A 15,468-nucleotide genomic window follows, 5' to 3' on the forward strand; every position below is an offset into this window, starting at 1 on the left:
TCCTGGTGGCAGGATCCTTTTGGTTGAGTAACACACCGCTTCCTTCCCCTGGGTCATAACAGCTAGGCCTGGCTGTACTTAGGTTTCTTCTCTCTGGATACTTTCTTTCCACGTCTTAGAGACCAGATCACCCACTTCCTTCCCTGCTAATAGAGGGTTTCCTTTATGTCTCCTCCTGTTAGCTTTAGACCTCAGCTGTATTCCATTCCTGCAGCCAGCTCGGAGAGAACCAATACTCTGTAACCCAGGTACATTAGACACGCCCATTTTTCAATACAAAATCTCATTTCAGTGCAGGATGGAAACAGCTGATAGATTCAACAGGTCCTAGAGCAGGAAGGAACCTTAAAAATCTTCTTCATCCAGCTCATTTTGCAGATGTGGGAATCTGAGGCCTAGAGAAAGAAAGTGATTTGTCCGAAGTCACAGTCTCCTCATTAGAGGAGAGTGGCCAAGCAGAGAGAGAGAGCTGGCCTCAAAGCCAGAAAGACGTAGGTTCAGATCCCATCTCTGACACTTCCTGACTTCATGACCCTGTCCAGGTCACTTTATGTTATCTCTGCAAGCCTCTAAGGTACATAAAATGTATTCATCTACATTGATAGAGGGAGTTTTCTCATCAAGAGATTTCCTTCCTTCTCTAAATGTGATCCTGCTGCCATCTGTCAGGAATGTTATTAATTCTCTTCCATAAATATTTATTAATCACTTCATGTGTACACAGTACTTAACTACTATTAGGTATTCAAGGAGAAACAAAGTTTAGATAAGAAATGGTTCTGGTCTTCGTGGAGTTTACTGTCTAAATGGGGATATGATATATTTTTTTAATCAGACTTATGGCTTCGTTAGTGTAGGAAACTTCCAGTATGGAAATTCTTCTACCAATGCAGATTGGCACCTACTTAGCAACTTGAAGTCTCAGGAAACTGCTTGAGGTATACAGACCAAGGGATCAGGGAGGGTGTCATGGAGGAAGTGGCATTTGAGTTAGAATTTAAAGGATGAGTAGACATTTAGCAGGTGAAGAGAGGGAGGCACGCCTCCTAGAAATATTTGTGAAGGTGATTCCATGTGGGTTGGTGGGTTCATTGAATCACAGATGGAATAGGGTTGATTCAATTACCCAGTGCCTTGAGAGAAAAAGGGTAAGTGGCAATAAAATTAGAACCACCAAACAAGCAGTGTTTACTAATGCCTAGTACCCAGAAAATATTGATTCCCACCTAATAAATTTGATCATAACAGGAAGTTCAACAGCAAGGACCACATCAAAATGCTTTTCTCAGAGTCAGCCTCTCCCTTAGCTGAGGAACCTCCTAGAAGTGTTGTGTTAAGGTATAGAAAGATCTTTCTAAGTAAGGAAACTGAGGCTCAGACAAGGAGAGTGACTCGTCTGAGGTCAGACAGTGAGTGGCCGAACCAGCCCCACACAGAAGCCGCCTGCCTTGTAGGTTGGTGTTGTCTCCACCCTCCCAGGTTCCCCTTCTCTGTCTCTCTCTGTAGGAATGTTAGGACTGCAGCTGAGGGTTTGTTTCATCAGCAAGGAGGGCCTCATGGAGAGAAAGGGGAAAAATGTGGTACTACTACTGCTCAAAGTTTGCCAACTATAGACCTTTCCTCATCCACAATGTGAAGCAATTCATGTTTTTATAGCAACCTTCAGGTAATGGAATGAGTTTCCTTTCAGCAGCCCTTACATATCCTCATCTACATTTTACGGATTAGGAAGCTGAGGTCCAGATAGGTAACTGGTTTGCACAGTGTTTAGGTAGTAAGTGTCAAAACTGGTGTTCCAGCCTTACCAAGGCAGATGCCCAGAGCCATGGGGTGGGCCAAAGGCAGAGAATATTTCACCAGGACAAGAGTAGTTACTTTATTATTTTTTTTATTTTAGACCTTAGATTTCATTTTATTTTTATTATTCTTTATTTTTATTTTATTATTATTCTTTATTGTTATATAATTTTATATAATATTTTATATAATATTAAAAATAAATATTTTTTTTTATTATTCTTTTATTTTAAAATAACCTTTCATTCTAAACTTAACACTTACAGAAACTCCGAGTAAACAAATTATGAAACTAAACCTTAATAATCCTGTAAAATCAGAACAATTGGTGTTGTATTAAGAAAGAAAAATGGGAATAACCTAATGTGAACTTTTTTAGAAGGACAATTCATTTGCTTTGTCTCCTGCCTCTTTTTTTTCCATCCATGCCTTTATAGAGTTTTTGGCCAATGTATGTGTTGCTTTTTTAATTCTTCTAAGCTCACTTTGTATCCCTTCACAGAAGTTTTTGCATATTTCTTTCTTTTCTAATTGTTTGGAATTATAAGGTTGGAGGGACCTTAAAGGTCAAACAGTCCAGCTCCCTAATTTTTCAGACAAGGATGCTGAATACTCCAAAGGTAAAGTGGTTTGCATGGGAAATGTGGAGAAGAGCTAGGATTTGACCCAAGGTCTTCTGACTCTAATTCCATTGCTATCATCATTATAAATATTCAAGCTAACTAATGAAACAGTATATTCAGCCATTCTTCTTGTTGAACATATGGGTTGGCTTCAATTTTTTCTGGCAATATAAATAGATGGTACAGCAGATAGAGTGCTAGGCCTGGGGTCAGAAGAATCTAAGTCCAAATCCAGTCTAAGATACTTACTATCTGTGTGACTTTCAACAAATCACTTAACCTTTTTGTTCCTCAGTTTCTTCATTTGTGAAACTGTGAGGGACTGGAGGCCTTTGAAGTCCCTTCTATCTCTAAATCCATTGTCCTTTATAGTATCACTTTTCTCATATGTAAAATGAGGAGTTTGAATTCAATGACCCTAAGCTTTCAGTCCTAATATCCTGTGTTTTAAGGTCCTTTTTCCCCTATTTGAAGCCCAGGGACCTTTACTGTTTTGTCTCCACGTTTCCATCTCTTACTTTTCCATCCAGATTATGAAGGCAGGGACCACATTTTACCCATCACAGTATTTCCCACAGCACCTAGCATGATTCTCGGCACAATCTTTGAATTGTTGACTGATTACTATCTATATAATTGTTCCACATAAGAAAAAACTGGAACTGTTTCTAATCTGCCCCGTTCATGTAAATGTTCTTCATTGGTACCATAGTTAGCTTTCAGTTTTCCGTGATTGTTGGGAGAAGCCATGCTATATGAGGACCTCAGAGATATCCTACTGGTAAGATCTGCCTCAGATAGTGTTGATTTGGAAGTGTAATTCTTTTTTTAAATTTATTAATTTATTTATTTTTAGTTTTCAACATTCACTTCCATTAAGTTTTCCATTTTCTCTCCCTCTCTCCCCAAGATGGTATGCAGTATGATATGATATATGGCTTTATACATACGTTTGTATTAAATACATTTTCACATTAGGCATGTTGCATAGAAGAATTATAAAGAAAATAGTCTGCTTTGTTCCGCATTCCAACTCCATAGTTCTTTCTCTGAATATAGATGGCATTTACCATCACAAGTCCTTTGGAATTGTTTTAGGTCCTTGCATTTCTGAGAAGGGCTGAGTCTATCAAAATCAGTCATTGCAAACTGTGGCTATTTCTGGGAACAATGTTCTCCTGATTCTACTCACTTCACTCAGCATTAGTTCATCCAAGTCTTTCTGGGATTTTCTTAAGTCTGTCTGTTCATCATTTCTTATAACACAATAGTATTCCATTACATTCAGGTACCACAACTTGTTCAGCCATTCCCCAACTGAGGGGCATCCCCTCTGTTTCCAGTTCTTGGCCACCACAAAAAGAGCTGCTATAAGTTATTTTTGTATATATAGGTCTTTTTCCCACTTGTATGATCTCTTTGGGATACAGCCCTAGAAGTGGTATTGCTGGGTCAAAGGGTATGCACATTTTTATAACCCTTTGGGCATAGTGGAAGCATAATTCTGATCATCCTCAACTATGACTGAGTTAGAGCAGGAGTCTCAGGCCCAGATTGTGTGCTTAAAGTTTATGCCCCACATCTATCTGCACCACTGAATTTTACTGATGTCTTTTGATATTCTGTTGTCTAAATCTCCTCCTATATTCCTTCCCCTCCCACTAACATTTTGAAAATGTATGCAGTGTTCCATACCTGTGAGCCCCCCACCTCCACAAAGCAGTGGGGTGGAGATATCTTCCCATATCTCTTCTTTGGAACTATGCTTGTTCTTTGTGGTTTCACAACATTCCTTTTCAGACATTCGGTGGTGGTCATTTTCCATTTATAATGTTGTAGTCATTATTGTTTTCTTGGTGGAGCCCATTTTATCTTAAACAGACTTTTCAAAGAAGTGGTTTCATGCAGGTCCTGCAAATAGCTCAACACCTAATGTCTTTGTTTCTTTTTTTTTTTTAAAGCAGTTGGGGTTAAGTAACTTGCCCGAGGTTATACAGCCAGTTTTTTTGTGTGTGTGGGTGTTAAGTGTCTAAGGCCGGAACTGATCCTGGGTTCTCCCGACTCTGGGGCCAGCGCTCTACTCCCTACGCCACCTAGCCGCCCCTAATGTCTTTGTTTCTTAACAGTCTCTGCTCCAGAGTCTGGGGACATTGGCTTCGGTGGAGGAGCGCTCACTCACAGGGACCTGGGATGTGAAGGACCTGAATCGCTGGAAGTGGAAAACAGCCAGACTTGGAGGCCAAGGTTTGAGAAATCATATGTTCATCCCCTTCCTTTCTGACCTCCTCAGGCCTTCCAGGACTTTGGGCACCTACTTTGCTTCTAGGTGGCTCATTTACTGAGTCTCATGTCATCCAGCCTGTGACCTCTTTGGGAACTCTAATCACCCCTACCCTTTGCTCTTGGACTGGCCCTCAGCACAGTTTGAAGGCAGCCTAGTTTCCTTGGCCTCTCATCCTTCTTCTTCTGTGTCTTGTCCTTCTCCCTCCTTAACAGCATCCTGTTCCCCTTAGCATTTTAACAAGGATCAAAGTTTTCAAAGAGGAGGATGGAGAATCAGGCTATGGCCAGTGATGGTAGGAAAGCTTTGGGGAGTATTGAATCCTTCTCCTGAAACCTTCTTGTGGCTAGACTTGGTGCCCTTCAGAAAGCAATCCAACAATTTAGATTAGAGTGGCCAAAACGCACTTCCTTACCAGAATCTTTGGGACCAGCATCCAGGGTATACCAGAAGTAACCTGCTGGGGCCTTCCACTGAAAACAGGAACTTAGGAACACTAGAGCTGGAAGGGACCAGACGACTTTGAATGTAAACTCCTTAAGAGAAAGGCTCGTTTCATCCTTTCTGTCCCCACTGCCTGGCATATAGTAGGTGCTTGACAAAAGCTTGTTGATTGAGCGATTGATTGATTGACTGTCAGCTGGAAAGGACCTTAGAGAACACTGAGTCCAAACCCCTCATTTTAGATGTGAGGAAACTGAGTCCCAGGAAAGTTAAGTGACTGCCCCAAACTCACAGAGCTAATTGATGAGTGAAAGTAGTCTCCTCCCTCCGAGCCCAACCCAGAAGAAGGAGGATTTTTATAGCTCCTCATATTACTGTTGCCAAACCTGACAGATATCTGGTGTTTATTTGGGTGTGGGTTAATACCTTTTCCCTCTGGCTGGCTTCTTGCCACTCAGCTCTGCATCTTGGGTTCCCATCTAAGGGAATGAGCTAAGGAGGAAGGAGGACGTTGTTAAAGGCCACCTGGATTTTCTTGGTTCTTAGCGGGACTAGAATGTTCCCCAGTGTCCTTCCACTTCCAGATACTCTGTGCTAAGACCCCTCCAACTGCGGCATTCACTATTTTCCAACTCGAAGTCTGTGTTCTAAGTTTCCCATCAACCCTCACAGTCTCTGGTCCAGGCTGACGAGTCGAATTGAAAGGGAGCCTAGGCAATTAGGAGGGATAAGGGAAATTAACCAAGTGACTAGAACTGGAACTAGTGACTAGAACGTTAGAGCTGAGGTCAGATCTAACACTTCTGTCCTTTCCAGACTTGTGCAGGTCTTCCAGGACGCCTCTGGGAAATGCCACCTTCATTCTGCACCCAAAGGAAATAAAGACCTTTTTTATCTATTTTCAAGAGCAATAAAATGCTCAGGAACCATCCCTGCAGCTCTGCTGAATGTCTGTGGAGCCTCGCACATGGCCTGCCAATGGAATGTCTAAGGCCGGTGTGAATTTGTGGAGGAAGAGAGATGTATATTTTTGTAATAAACTGTAAATTATGATGACAAATAACTATCTGTGGCTTTTTCTTCTCATGGACTTAAAAAGTGCAGCTCTTGTTTGGGCTGAGCCCCCTCCCTAATCCCAGCTGTCTCTGACCCTTCTTCGTGAATGTGAAAAACATGGCACCTAGGAAAAACTGGGGGAAAGCTGAGGGAGATGACAAGAGGGAGCTTCTATTTCTAAGTCCTTGAGGCTTACAAAGTGCTTGACTGTGAGGTAAGTCATACAGGTCCTGGTTTTCTCAATTAGAGAGGTAAGACTCAGAGAAAAATGACCTGTCCAAGACCACCAAGCTATTAAGGCAGCATTAAGTGCCTACTATGTGCAATAAAGGTGCCAGGCTAAGCGCCGGTGATAATAGCTAGCTTTAATGTTACCCTTTAGGGTTTGCAAAATACTATCTCATTTTATCCTTACAGCAACCCTGGGATGTCGGTGCTGTTATAATCCCCATTTTGCAAATGAGGAAACTGAGGCAGGAAAAAGTTAAGTGACTTACTGAGGGTCACAATCAATAACTGTCTGAGTGTAGGCTAGTACTCAAGTCTTGCTGATTACAGATCCCTTGCTCTCTCACAGAGCCACCTACCTGCCCTGCAAAGATAGAAATAAAACATTCCCCACCCTCAAGGAGCTTATATTCCTCCAGATTCCAACCTGAGCCTTCTAACTCCAAATGCAGTCCTTTGTCTGCCAAGGCAGTGGTGTCAAACTCGAAGAGAAATGAATCCCTCCATAGAAAACTACAAATTAATATTATCTACATTGTATCTATTATGTTAAACATTTCCCAATTTATTCTGGTTGGGGCACTCAGGAGTTTTGCCAGCAGTTTAACACATCTTTAGCTACACTGTGACCTCTGAAGAATGAGGTGGGAGATGAACCCAGAAATGGAATTAATGAGGAAAAATGGGCAGCTCTTAGGAAGGGCAGGTAGTCAATAGGTGCCGTGAACTTTTGAAACAAAGAAGGGAAGAATAGCTGTAGAAATTTGTACCGAGCAAATATTTGGTTAAGTATTAACCCAAGCCAGCTTCCATTCAAGTCCTCCAGTAACTAACCCTTGGTTTTGAAAGATCTGCCAGGAAAGTGCAAATCCTGCTGGACTTCCCAGGATGGAAGGGCTTCCTGGGATCTTGGGTCTAGAGCTAGAAGGAACCTCAGATGCCATCTAGTGCAACCCTCTACTTTTATAAAAGAGGAAACAGACCCAGAGACATGGCGTGATTTGCCTCAGGTCACAGAGATAATAAGTGACTGTTGTGGGATTTGAACCAAGAGAATCAAGGAGACCTCAATGTCCGCAGTAGCAGTCTGTATTCTTATCTCTTGTGCTCATGCTATTCCCCTGTGCTTAAAAGAAAAGGCCCAGCTAAAGTGTCACCTCTGCCAGACCCCATAGTTTAACATGGACTAGCTTCCCAACTGACTCGTGAATTCCTTGAGAGAAGGCAGAGCAGGTGTTCCATGTTCCTCTTTCCTGGAAGTATTCAGGTCAAGCCTAGGACGGACGCTCGGTTAATACTTCAAAAACTATTAAAATGAGGAGTTGGACAAAGCTAGAGAAGTAGAACTCTTCTGGTAGAAAAGTGGGGGCATAAATTCCTCATCTCTATTTAGTAAAGGCCCTCTAGTAAATGACCTGAGACGAGGCATTTGTGTTCCCCAGGCAAATGGTCGTGATGCATGCAGGAAATGAGGAAATGTAGCAAATACATTTTTCTTGGATTAGGGAGAGTAGGCTTTTCTGGCATTAAAAATATGCATGTCTGTATAAAATCGTGTCAAGGTGATGGAGTCGCCTCTGACCTCCCTGGGGAAAACGGATCTTCCCTTCTTCCAATTGTGGTACTTTGCTTAGATATCTTTGAACTGACTTCATTTTGCCTCGTATCATTTTTTTGTGTGTATTTTTGTGTATCTGTCCTTGCCCTTTTCCATTTCAGACCTTCAAATTAGAGTGTTAGCTCCTGGGCCTGTATTGTATCTATCTTTGTGTCTACAAGGCCTAGAAGAGGGCCTTGCACATAGCAGGCCCTTCATAAAGGTCAAATGGAGTTGAAATGGTACCTGTGAGACAATAGGTGACTTTGTATAGTAATATCCACTATTCATTCAACACATAGTTATGAAGCCCCTACTATGTGTAAAATGTTAGACTACATACAAACTAAGTCCAGGCTGCTGAAAGTAGGAGGCAGAGTGGCAGAACTGGGGTGAAACATTTGTGTATCCCAGGCAAATGGTCGTGATACATGCAGGAAATGTAGCAAATACATTCTTGTGGATTAGGGAGAGTAGACTTTTCTGGCATTGAAAATATGCATGTCTGTATAAAATCATGTCAAGATGACTCATATCCAGTGAGATATGTGTGTACATATATACACATATATAATATGTATTTTTAATATGATGGTATTTACAAATAATATATTTTAAGGTATGATCTACAAACCTGAAAACTTTATAAAATATCAGTTATTATTACTACCCTCTCTAACTCACTGTACAAAAAAAGCTGCCTACTTTGCCTACCCCTAGTATTAGCTCTGCAGAAAAACTCCCTACATTCTGGGTTTTAGCAGGGGGAGTAAAGGCTGCCTTTGAGAGCATTAGCCTTCCTGTTGCTTAGTGTGTGAAGGATATTGGTACGTACAAGTGATCCCATTGCCAAGAGTGTCCCTTTGTGTCAGTGTGGAATTTCACAGATACAACCCCACCCAAAAAATAAAATAAAATGTGCTAAGTAGTGCTCAGGACTTGCCGTCTGACCTTGAGCAAATCACTCCCTCTCTGTATCTCAGTTTTCCTCATCCATTAAAAAAAAAAGTCAGGATTAGTCTAACTAACTAACTAAGGTTCCTTCTGGTCTTAACATTCTGTGATCCAAGGCCCTTTCTTTCACCTCTAGTGTTCCACATTCTAAGGTCCCTCCCAACTCTATTTGATATTCTAACAGAACTTCATACTTCTGACCTTCAATATTAGTGGTGTTGAACTCTAACAGAAGAAACAGACCATCAGATTATACAGAACAATCCTTTCAGACCACGTATTGACTTAGAAAACCACATATTGATATTCTCTGTTTTATGATGTTTTTATTTATTTTGTTAAATATTTCCCAGTTCCATTTTAATCTGGTTTGAGCCACACTTGGGAGTAAGTATTGTGCGCCTAGAGCCAAATGTTTGATACCCTCTGCTCCACATTATAAGATTCCTCCCATCTCTGACGTTCTGCAAAGGTCCATTTCCAGCTTTGCTATTCTGTGTTCTAATGTTCCTTCTGGCCCTGACATTCTCCATTCTAAGGTCCCTCCCACTATTCACATTCTGTTGATGACATAGTAAAGATAATCATACCAGAAAGGGGAGAGGTGGGTGAAGGACTTGGTGAAAGAAGCAGTGAGTGAGGTCTTTTCTGTGTTAATTTGGACAGTGATGGTTTGTATTTGATGAGGTTTTTTAGAGGAAGCACTGAAGATGACCTTTATCATTCAGTGCCGTCCATCTCCCTGTCCACAATGTGAAAAGTTTTCACTTCTCAAAGTTTCTGCTTCTAACAACTGAGTTTAATAGCCTTGGTTTCTGTTTGATTTTTTTTCTTTTGTAGTATACCCAGCCCCTGCCTCATATATGGGCACAGTACAAAACATCTGTCCTTTTGGAGAATGTCAAACCCTTCGTGACAAAGGAATTAGACCCCATCCTCACCTTTGAGTTGATGAATAGAAATTATGCACCCACCAGCATTCAGGAACCTTTAAAGAAGATTCCTCTTTTTAGTCTCTTGCATAATCACGCATTTTTCTGCACGTAGGTTTGAATGCTGAGTAGGAGGCAGAGTCAGGAGACCTGGGCCCAACTCTGCCATTTAATAGCCCTATAAAACTGGATAACTCAGTCATCATTTCCTCATGTGTAAATGATCAGACTAGATGAGTTTTTAAGGTCCTTTCCAAACTCAATAGCCTATAAATCTGATTCTCACATCCTATGATTCCAGTTTTAAGAAAAGGAGAAAATGTAAGATGGAGACTAGAGTCCTGGGTTGGAATCAGTAAATGTGAGTCTGATCCAAGCATTACTACTTTTGTGTAACAGAGAACTGGGCTAGCAATTGGGTCCAAAATTCAAGTCCTGCCTCTGGCACTTAACCCCAATAACAGTTGTTGATTTTTTACCTATAGATAACAACCTTTCTGAAACTTCTATTTCCTCATCTCTACAGTAAGGAGAATAATAAGTGTTCATACTCACCCCACTGGGCTGACATGAGCAAAGTGATTTGTCAGCCTTAAAGGTCTGTGTGATGTGAATTATGATCTTAGGAAAGCTAATTAATTTCTCTGAGTCTCAGTTTCCACTTCTCCTACATGTGGGTTGGCCTTGGTTTTCTCAGGAAAGTGGGAGGCAAGACCATCTCCTGAGAGAGAAGGGGCAGAAGGTGACTTCTCCCAGCAGAGGACCTCCCCTCCTGCTTCATGAAGTAGATTGAAGACATTCCCCTTTAATTCCCTAACATCCCCTTCATTGTACCTCAGGACCTCCCTACATCTTCACCTAACCCCTCCTTATTTGTTTCATTCTCACACAAGGGATGATGTATTATCCTCCTTTCCAAGGCCAGTGCCTTTCATTGTGCCCTTGGTCCCAGAAGCTCCTGGCTCCTTCAGAAGCCTGGTCTACAGATCATTCCTACTTTCTTCCTATTCAATCCCTTCTGGGTTCTTTCCCCCTTGCCTACAGACATTCTCTGGTCTCCACTATCCTTTTGACCCTATCATATTCCTCAAGCTATTTCTCTCTCTCCTCCCTCTCACTACTAAATTCTAAGAAAAAACACTGCACTAGCTGCCTCTTTCCTTGTCATACATTCACTCTTAAATCCCATGCAGTGTGGCTTCAGACCTCCCCACTCCACAGAACCTGCTTACTTAGTGGACGCCAGTGACCAATGCTTACTACTTGTGTGATCTTGGGCAAGTAATTAACAACTTTCCTGAGCCTCAGTTTCCTCATCTGTAAAATGAAGAGATTAGACTAAATGGCCTCTGTCAGGTCTTCTAACCCTAAGTCTATGATCTGATGAATCTGATAGCCTTTTCTCAATGCTCATTTTTCGTAATTTTTTTTTTGCAACACTCAGCATTGTTGATAATTCCTTTCTCCTTCAGGGGTTCTTAACCTAGGGTCCATGAGGTATTTTTATATCTATATTTTAAAATAATTGCTGCCCTTAGCAATCCTATGTATTTTAGAGATGGAGAGAAAATTTGGAACTCAAAATCTTGTGGAAATAAATTTTGAAATAAAAATAAATGATTAATGAGAAAAAAATAATCCAAAAATGGGTACATAGGTTTCACTAGACTACCAAATGGGCCTATGACACAGAAAAGGTTAAGAACCCCCTGTCCTAGGTACCTTTCCTCCCTTGGCTTCTGGGACACTGTTTCTCCAGGTTTTCCTTCTACTAGCTCAACTGTTCTTTCTAGGTTTCATTTCCTGAGTCATCTACCCAGAACTGTATCCTGGGTCCCCTCCTCTCGTTATCCCCTCTCCTTTGGTGATCTCATCCATTCCCATGGGCTGACTTTGTCCAGATCACTTCCAAATTTACATATTTTATCTCCCTCCTGAGCTCCAGTCTTGCAATTATGTGTTGGTTAGCATCATCTGAATGTCCACTCAAGTCTCACAATCACCGTGTCTAAAACAGACTTCATCATCTTCCTATCAAAACCACCCCTCTTCCACTTCTCAATTTTTGTTAATGGCATCAGCATTTTTCTAATAGCAATGATACCTAGCATTTATATAGTGCTTTAAAGTTTAGGGTGCTTTACCTATGTTAACTCAATTGATCCTCACAACACCCCTGAGAGGAAGGTGCCATCATTATTCCCATTTTACAGATGAGGAAACCAAGGCACCAGGAGGTTAAATGGCTTGCCCAGACTCCCATGTCTAGTAAGTGACAGATCTTTCTGACTCCACGTCCCTCAATCCATCTGTTGTTTCACACAGCTACATGAAAATCAATGTTTTGTGGTCTTCCTTCAGCCACCACCCTGAGATACTGTGACCCTGAAGAAATCATTTAATGTCTGCCTCAAAATGGGGATAATAATTACACCTACCTCCCAGAGTTATTGTAAAGATCAAATGAGATAGTAATTGTGAAGGGCTCGAGCATTGATTAATGCCTGTTCCTTAGTTCAGATCCTTATCACCTTTCCCCTAGAGCACCAATAGACTGGCATTTATTAAGTGCCTACTATGTGCCCAAACAGTGTGCTAGACCCTGGGAATAAAAGAAAATAAATGAAATATTCTTACTCCATCTTCCCTTTCTCCTTTCTCTCCCCCTCTCCAATCCATTCTTCTCAGAGCCACCAGACTAATCTTGTTAACACATATCCGGTCTTATCAGTTCCTGCTTAAAAACCATGAAGCTTCCTATTGCCTCACAATAAAACCCAAGCTCTCTGTCCTGACCTAGAAGGCTGCTCCCCCCAGCTTACCTTTCTTGGTGGCCTCCTTCATGTTCCTTCCCTTCATGTGCTCTATGTTCTGGTCAAACTAGATATCTGGCTCTTTCCCAAACTCAGCTGCCATCTCCATGCCACCTCCAGGTGTCCATCATGCCTGCAATCATCTCATGCCCTCCTCATCTCATTTTGAGAATCCTTCTTGGTCAAGGACTAGCCCAGATGCTGCTTTCTCTATGAAACTTTCTCTTATCCCCCCACCAAAAGGCATGCTTCCTTCCTCCCAACTTTTCTACAACATTTTCTGTCGCAATCTCTTCTCTCCTCTCCTTCCCCATCATGTGTTGCCTTGAATTGTGCTTATCAGAATAGATGCCATATGCCCACCTCCCCATAGAATGTAAGCTTTTTGAAGGCAGGAACTATATTTATTTCAAATCCTTTTATCCTCAATGCCTTGCACATAGTAATCCCTTAATAAATATTTGTTGAATTCAGTTGAATGGAATAGAACTACTGTGTGATATCAAGGAAAGAGCAGTGCTTTCTGAACCAAAGGTTCAGATCCTAGCTCTGCTACCTGTTTGACATTAGGTAAATGAAAGACAGATTAATGGTACAGGGTCTGAGTTCAAATTTGAATTTAGACACTAGCTATGTGACTGCTTTGTCTGTCCCAGTTTCCTTATCTGTAAAATGGGGATAATAATAGCACCTATCTCATAAGATTTTTGTAAGGATCAAATGAGATAGTTGTAAGTTCTTAGTACAGTGCTTGGCACGTGGAAAGCATTATATAAATGTTAGTTATTATTGTTATTATATAACTTCACCTCTCTGGACTTTCTCCCTTTATAAAATGAGGGGATTGTATTCAATTATGTCCAAGGTCCTTTCTATTTGTAATTCTGTGATACTGTGAGGCTCTCATCATTGTTGGAACCTCCCCTTCGAGCTATAGAATGTTTCTAAACTAGAAAATATCCAACCCCTTTGACCCCAAGATTCCATTACTAAGCATATACCCCAAGAAGGTCTTTGATAAAAAGAAAGGTTCCCTATACACCAAAATATTTCCAGCATCACTTTTTATGGGGGCAAAGAACTGGAAACAAAGTAAATGATCACCAGTCGAGGAGTGGCTAAAAAAATTGTGCTATATCAACATAATAAAATATTGCTTTGTGGTAACAAATAAGATGCAGACAGAAGACCTCCATGAACTGATGCAAAGTGAAGGGAGCAGAGCCAAAGAAATAATATATCCAATGACTTCTACATTGTGGCTGAAAATGACAGCCTGGCAAAATGATTGAAAGTGAACGTTATACAGTTACAAGGTACCAGTGTGGGCTCCTCCCCCTACTCCTCTGCAGAAATAAGGGTCTTTGGGTCTGGAACATTGACAAATTTTTATAATGTATTGATTGGTTTTGCTGCTTTTTTTACTTCCTCTTTTCTCTTTAAAAAAATTCTCCCTTGGGGTGGCTAGGTGGTGTAGTGTATAGAGCTCCAGCCCTGGAGTCAGGAGGACTTGAGTTCAAATCTGGCCTCAGACATTTGACATACTTACTTGCCATGTGACCTTGGGAAAGTCATTTAACCCCAATTGCCTTCCAAAAAGGAAAAAAAATTCTCCCTTATAAGAGATGGCTCTCTGGGAGGACTGTGGGAGAGATATACAGGGGGAAATGCAGGTGATGTCAAAAACAAAAGACATCAACAAAGTTCTATTTTTTAAAAAAGTTTATGAGCCAGAAATATCTACTTCAGAGGTTACAAGTGTAGTTCCTCATCAAAACTTAAGGTTAGAACATCCCACTTTGTAACGTCAACACTGCTCGCTTTCCTTTTGTGGAAAACTGAATCATTCTAACGTTCTGTGACTGAAAAGGTCAACTATGTGTGGGATGGGCTTCTTTTTTTAACTGATGTAAGTAGATTGTCTATTGCTGAAAAGTAAACCACAGCCTGCTTGTATTTCAGGATGTCCCCTCCTTTTTAGAGAAGTCCCTAACAACTTATTCAATGGGAACAACTTTATTCTACTATCCACCCTCCCTACCCTTGCTCAACTCAGTGTGCACTAAAAATACAGGTTTCACTCTCGATAAAATCCCACCACCAAAATAAGCCAAGTAATTCCAGCAGTGGGAGGAAGGTCCGGCATAGAACAAGGGTGGGTTAGTGGAAGGGCCCCAGATCTGGCATAAAATGATCTGGCTTCAAGCTTCGATTTGAGTCCTTATATGCTTTGCAATATTGAACCCACATACCTTCAGAGCCTCAGTTTCTTTATCAGTGAATCAAGAGTACTTATGTGGCAGTACATATCCAGTGAGGTTACTGTGAAGGTGAAACAAGATTGTGTGTCTAGTGCTTTGAAAAGTGTGGTGATGATGGTGATGATGATGAAGAAGAAGAAGAAAATGATAATAATAGCTAGGGCTTATAGTTTAGTAAACTTTATGGTTTATAGAACACTTGACAAATTTTATATCATTTCCCCCCCTCCACAAAGTAGGCACAAAATGCTAGAGGGCACCAGAGTTAAGAAACCTGAGTTCAAATCCAGCCTCAGACACTTACCAGCTGTGTGTCCCTGGGCAAGTTGCTCTGCCTCTGTTTCCTCAACTGTAAAATGGGGGTAAAAATAGCACCTGTCTTCTAGGATTGTTGCAAAGATCAAATGAGATAATTTTTATAAAGTGCTTAGCACAGTACCCAGCTTAATAAATCTAGCATTTAATAAGTACTTTTTTTCCTT

General features: G+C 41.1%; 1 protein-coding gene across 2 annotated transcripts in view; it reads left to right on the forward strand.

The window, feature by feature from the left end:
- Positions 1-6,208, forward strand: part of MAN2B2 (mannosidase alpha class 2B member 2) — an 87,406-nt gene extending 81,198 nt beyond the window's left edge. For both annotated transcript variants that reach the window (XM_069070161.1, XM_069070169.1), the window contains 2 exons: positions 4,547-4,664; positions 5,962-6,208. In XM_069070161.1, coding sequence (XP_068926262.1) covers positions 4,547-4,664; positions 5,962-6,059 — 216 coding nt within the window. In that variant the 3' untranslated portion in view covers positions 6,060-6,208. The remainder of the gene's footprint in view (positions 1-4,546; positions 4,665-5,961) is intronic.
- Positions 6,209-15,468: the final 9,260 nt, after the last annotated feature.

This window comes from Petaurus breviceps, unplaced genomic scaffold (genome assembly GCF_028583685.1).
Source record: "Petaurus breviceps papuanus isolate PSGF00001 unplaced genomic scaffold, PetGlider_PUasm1.0 140, whole genome shotgun sequence".
Taxonomy (NCBI): Eukaryota; Metazoa; Chordata; class Mammalia; order Diprotodontia; family Petauridae; genus Petaurus; species Petaurus breviceps.